This window comes from Pundamilia nyererei, unplaced genomic scaffold (assembly GCF_000239375.1).
Source record: "Pundamilia nyererei isolate P.nyererei 1_Seehausen unplaced genomic scaffold, PunNye1.0 scaffold00584, whole genome shotgun sequence".
NCBI lineage: Eukaryota > Metazoa > Chordata > Actinopteri > Cichliformes > Cichlidae > Pundamilia > Pundamilia nyererei.
The window spans coordinates 43,223-49,351 of record NW_005187985.1 but is presented as its reverse complement, the minus strand read 5'-3'; the positions used below and the strand labels follow the sequence as shown (position 1 = coordinate 49,351).

Below are 6,129 nucleotides of genomic sequence, written 5' to 3'. Positions count from 1 at the left end.
ACTTGTCTGCTCAGATGTGAAGTTACCTATTGATACAAAGTATTTCCTGTTTTCTAAGTATGTTTTGAACCAGTTTAGTACAGTTCCTGAAAGACCTGTCCAGTTCTCTAGTTGTTTGAGTAATATGTTGTGGTCAACTGTATCAAATGCTGCACTGAGATCCAATTTTAGTCAAGCTTTAGATGCTGATTTTGAAGCAGGGACTTCTTTCTTGATTTGCACAGTCTCAGCCCACTGCCACATAAAACTTCAATGTGGGCAGAGACTGTGAAGGTAATTATGTCGCAATATGTGAGAGCTTGTAGAATTAAAACATGTTCTTTTAAAAGAGAAGACGTTTTCTTCTGACAACCCTTCCAGACAACTCACACTGATTTTAGTCTTTTTGTAGCTGTACTGTCGTGAACTTTAAAATTTCACACCCTAACTCTGGTGCCTGTGGAGTCTGAGATATAGGTTTTGGGTGTTTTGCAGTTTCTCTTGAGCATTGCCTGGTCTGATCTTGAGGTGAATTTGGCATGTCGTTTGTGAGAAGATTGTGGCATTGTGTTAACAGATACCTAAATGCTCCAGAGGTAGTCACCCTTGCTGATGATCAGTTAATTAATTTCATTAGTAGCACCTGGCTGCTACTTAACCTCTTAATTCCTGTGGAAACAGTAAGGGTGTACTTAGTTTTTTGTTTTTTTGTAGAATTTAACAGAGTCCTGTGAAATCAAATGACCCCTATGAGCAAGCGCTTTGGTGACAGTGGGAAGGAAAAACTCCCTTTTAACAGGAAGAAGCCTCCAGTAGAACCAGGCTCGGGGAGGGTGGGCATCTGCCGTGACCTGTTGGGCATTATAAAAGAAATACATCAAAGGAGGCCCTAACCACAGAAGTCAAAACAAACACTGAGGAGGTGTATACATACGAAGTTGAGAAATTTGTGTTTGTTTGATTATTTCTGTGCTGTGAGAATGCTTCTTGACAGTAAATGTTATTCCATTTGAAACCCTGTTTATTTACATGGTGCCTGTTTTCTAAAGAAAATGAAGTTGTGGGTCCCAAATTTCTTTACTTTTTGCTATTAAGTTCACTAATGCCAGTTTGACTGTAAACAGACCCCCTCCTCCACATTGTGGGTTCTGCTGGAGAAACAGCCAGACTTTTCAGTGATCTCACAGACACTTTCTTCTCTGTTGTGACAGGGTCAGAGGGCACAGGCAATGGCAGTGATGAAGAAGGGTCCAAAGTGAGTGCAGGCGGTTCAGAAAGTGATTCAGATAATGCTGCTTCAGCAGATGATGGCATAGATGAGGAGGAGACCAAAGACCTGGCTGCTGAGGAGAACTTGACTGAGGATGAGGAGAAGAGCAAACGGCAGCAATCGTCAGACAGTTCCACCAAAGACACTCCCACTGTCATCGCACCCAAAGGCAGACGCAAGACCAAGAAAATTTCAGAGCCTGCTGAAGCTGCTGAAACTGGATCTTCCTTAGTGTCTGCATCCAACAATGTAAATGCTGAAGAGTCTCAAGCTGAGCCCAAGAAATGGAATTTCCGCAGGAACCGCCCACTTCTGGACTTTACCACCATGGAAGACCTGAACGAGATGGACGACTACGATAGTGAAGATGATAATGACTGGAGACCCACAGCAGGAAAGAAGAAAGGCAAAGCAAACTCTCAGAAAGGAGGCACAGATGAAGAGGGTGGTGAAAGTGCTAGTGATGACGATGACAACGATGACGATGATGACGACGACGATGATGATGATGACGAAGATGGCGACGGCGATGATGATGATGATGACAAGGAAGATGGTGAGGACAACATTAATAGTAGCAGTGATAGTGACAAAGAAGCGAAGAAGTCCAAAAAGAAGACGAAGAGCAGCAGTGCTTTTGATGAAGAACTGACCAATGATAGCATGTCCCAGGGAAAGGGCAGCGAGGTGAGTACAAGATCAGACACGTTTCAAAAAGCAGTTCAAACCAAATAAACATTGTTAATAATAATAACTAATAAAATGTTTTTGATGAACACCATTGTTTAATGGCCACCCTTAATTACAGGATGAACACTCCCTTCTCTGTTGGTGGAACAATGCGTTATGTCAACCAATCAAAAAATTATATTGTAACATGTGGCATTTGATTGCTTAGGAAGAGGGGGAAGTTTTGCACGTGTGTAGTGTTGTGTAGTAGTGTAGCTATTGGCTTTTTGTGTGTCAAAACAATGACTCCACTACTGAATGTCACAGATGGTAGCCAAAAAGCCACCAAAGGTAGATGTAATGATGCAATGTCAACGCTGTCTCCGGGTCTAAAACAGGAGGAGTGACACCATCTGTTGTCAGGCCCGTGATGTGCTACCCTGTCTTGGTGTGGACAGAAACTATTTTTTTGAGTGGCAAAAATAATTTGTGTGGCATCATTTTGTGGCACCTGTTTTGTAAATAGTTTTAAATGGTTGTGGAAAAAAACCAAACAACAACCCAAAAAAACCTAAAGCATGGCAGCATTTCTAGGTAAATATTATGTATAACTTTATTGTTTGCAAAATTTGTGCTTAAGTTTTAAAAATTTACAATTTATATATCAAGTTAGGAAAATAATTTGTGTTGTGGTTTTTATTAGTCTAAAATCGAACTACTCAGATTTTACGATTGGTTTTGTTTTTATGTGAGTTTAGGTCAATTGTGTTCATACAGTTTGTCAAAATAAAGAAAATAACTGTAAATTCAGACATGGTTGTGCTGAAAAGCATAATACCCGTGTTTAAAGGTGAAATAAAAAGATAAAGTCAAAAATGGCCAACTACACCCGGAGCTCAGAGGATTAATGTGGAGATGGAGCCCACCTACACACACACCACAAAGAGCAAAGAGGCAGTCATTATGAAACGCTGAGCTCAGGTTGAGTGAAGGAAAACACAGTTCTGGCATCCAAAACATTCCTTTACTGGGTAAAATAAAACAAACCCAAAAAGAGTGGGGGGCGTTGAACAAAACACCCGATCAACAAACTCTGACATGAGGAAAAAGCGAACAAATCATTAAAAATATTGGCCTATCAACATAATTTAAAACTATTGCAACATCTTGTTTTTAGCAACACAAAAGCTTTGCATCAAAGTACAGGGCAAACTAGGATGCTGATACTGTATGCTGGCCTCTTTTCATTGCAGTCACATGCAGACAAACATGTACAAAAGCTCATAACCATGAACACACCAAATCTCAGAGTAGAGCCGCTGCTCCTCCACATCGAAAGGAGCCAGCTGAGGTGGTTCGGGCATCTGACAAGGATTCCTCCTGGGTGCCTCCTGGGTGAGGTGTTCCGGGCATGTCCCACTGGGAGGAGGCCCTGGGGCAGACCCAGGACATGCTGGAGAGATATTATATCTCTCGGCTGGCCTGGAAAAGCCTTGGTGTTCCCCCAGATAAGCTGGAGGAGGTGGCTGGGGAGAGGGAGGTCTGGGCTTCTCTGCTTAGGCTGCTGCCCCCGAAACCCGGCCCCGGATAAAACAGAAGAAGATGGATGGATGGAGGTTGAACTCTTGTTAATAACAACATGTAATTTTTATTGTTCATTTATTAAAATTCCTTTTACATTCAATTCAATTTTATTTATACAGCCCTAAATCACAATAACAGTCACCTCAAGGCGCTTTATATTGTAAGGTAGACCTTACAATAATACAGAGAAAAACCCAACAATCATATGACCCCCTATGAGCAAGCACTTTGGTGACGGCAGGAAGGAAAAACTCCCTTTTAACAGGAAGAAACCTCCGGCAGAACCTTCCTGAGCCTGAGAGAAGGAAGGCAGGATAAAGACATGCTGTAGAGGAGAGCCAGAGATTAATAACAAGTGTGCTTTAATGAAGAGAGGTCTATTAACACATATTGAGTGAGAAAGGTGACTGAAAAAGAAAATACTAAATGCATCATGGGAATCTGTTTTCTTCTTCTCTTATATGCTGGTTTTAGTGTTTTATCTATTAAGAATAGAAACTCTTTTCAGGAGTGTTGTTAACGCCTGCTCCAAAATCAGAGATAATCTAAAATAAAATAACTATTTATTAATATCTGTAATATCTAAGAGCTTAATACCATAAGTTTGTTTTAGCTTATTTGCAGCTGAACTAAATTTAAGGCAGCTGGCTTTTACATTGGCACCTTTGCTTGGTGCTCCATAATACCAAAGTATAACACGAGTCATAGAATGCCTGCAATCCAATGAGAGGTTTTGATGTCATCATAGTAAATTCAAGAGAATCAACTTCAACCGTTTCCATGAATGTCAGTCATTGGGTTTGTGACTCTGACTCTGCTCCCTGATTCCCCAGGGTGCTTTGCTGGATCGGTCCCAGACCTGGAGCACACAACACATTCTCATCTGCTGCGTTTGTCTGGGAGACAACAGCGAGGATGCAGATGAAATAATTCAGTGTGACAACTGTGGGGTGACCGTCCATGAAGGTAAGGTAGAGTTATTTCAGTATAGTGGGCATGTGCATGCATGTATGTAGGACGGTGGTGTGGTGGTTAGCACTGCTGCCTCACAGCAAGAAGTTCAAATTCACCATCTGACCAAGGTCTTTCTGTTTGGAATTTGCATGTTCTCTTTGTGTTTGCATGGGTTCTGTCCAGGTACTCCGGTTTCCTCCTACAATCCAAAGACATGCAGTTAGTGGGGTTAGGTTAATTGGTAAGCTAGGTAGCTATATACTCTTTAAATACTCTTTAGCGTCACCAGGTATAATCGTAGTAGTAAAAAATAATAATGTTAATGAGCTATGAAAGACTTCCTGTAGCAGTTTTTAGGGCAGAAGAGATGAATAAGGCAGTTGGTGGATAGAGAGATGAATGCTTTCTCTATTAGCGTTCTTCCACTACTACAGACTCTCCTCTGTTTTAGTTGTTTTCCATAACAGTCAAGTATAGGGATGGGTATCGTTTAGGTTTTATCCAATACCGGTGCCAAACCGGTACTTTTGAAACGGTGCCGATGCTCGAACCGATGCTTAAAGAATGGAGAACACAAACTTTGTCCAAAAACCTCTTATGTTTTTATTTTTAGAAGTCTCTTTTTTTTCTGCAAAATGATAACCAAGTTAGCCTTTTCTGTTGATACAACATACCTCCTTTGGTTGGAACCGGTGCTTAAACAATGGCAAACACAAATTCTGTCCAAAAACCTCTCATGTTTAGCTGTTTTTTTTTTGGGTTTTTTTTGGTTTTTTTCTGTAAAAAGATAACAATGTTAGCCTTTTCTGCAGCTGTAGGGCATATATGGTATCACTCTATCGAACAAGAAGAAAGCCGCATGTAACTATGACGGTGTTTGCTAGTTCACCATACATGCATTAATTTAATAACGTGGTTAGCCTACTCAACGTAAATTACAAACGAACAATATTAAGCTACTCACGCAGGGAAGAACGGCTGCTGCTGCATCATCATCCTCATCATTTCTGCTACACTGGCAGGGCTAGGGGCCAGGACTCTCCTCTTTGGGTTCTTGGTGGGATGTTGCTAACTCCGGGTCCAATAACAGGCACCACACCCTCAGTAGATGTGCTCGGTGTGAGGTCTTGCAGCAAGGTATCAAATACGGTGCATTTCTCGGCTTTTAAAAAAGCGCTATGCGTCGCCAGGTGTTTTATCAGATTCAAGGTGTTACCTCCTTTGCACAGCATCACCTTAAAGCACTTGTTGCAGGCTGCTGAGTTTGCATCTTTTGGTGTGAAGTACAGCCAGACTTTTAACCGCTTCGCCTTGGGCATTTTTAATCTGTAGCTCTGCTCTAAAAGAACGTACGTACCTGGGCCCGCCTACTATCCTTGGAAAGGTAAAATAATTGGCTAGAATACAAAGTGTATGACATCTCAGAAAAAAAAAAGCACAGAAATAAAGCACCGAAATGTGCGCTGCTGGCACCAGATACCGGTACCCATCCCTAGTCAAGTACCACCTAATGTGCGCAAAGTCAGTATAGCAACGCAGGCCGGAGTAGATACTTGATTATCCATATACGCTCATCGGCTACTTCATAAGTTACACCTTACTAGTACCAAATTTAGAACTTGTTTGGCTTTCAGAATGTAGAATGTATATTCTTTTCTTTTCTTTCTTTCTTT

General features: G+C 41.4%; 1 protein-coding gene across 1 annotated transcript in view; it reads left to right on the top strand.

Moving 5' to 3' along the window:
• phf14 (PHD finger protein 14) overlaps positions 1 to 6,129 on the top strand; it is a gene marked incomplete at its 3' end in the record, with an annotated part of 35,583 nt that overhangs the window by 4,114 nt on the left and 25,340 nt on the right. The window contains exons 3-4 of the mRNA XM_005754535.1: positions 1,191 to 1,936; positions 4,336 to 4,468. Of these exons, the coding sequence (XP_005754592.1) occupies positions 1,191 to 1,936; positions 4,336 to 4,468 (879 nt within the window). The remainder of the gene's footprint in view (positions 1 to 1,190; positions 1,937 to 4,335; positions 4,469 to 6,129) is intronic.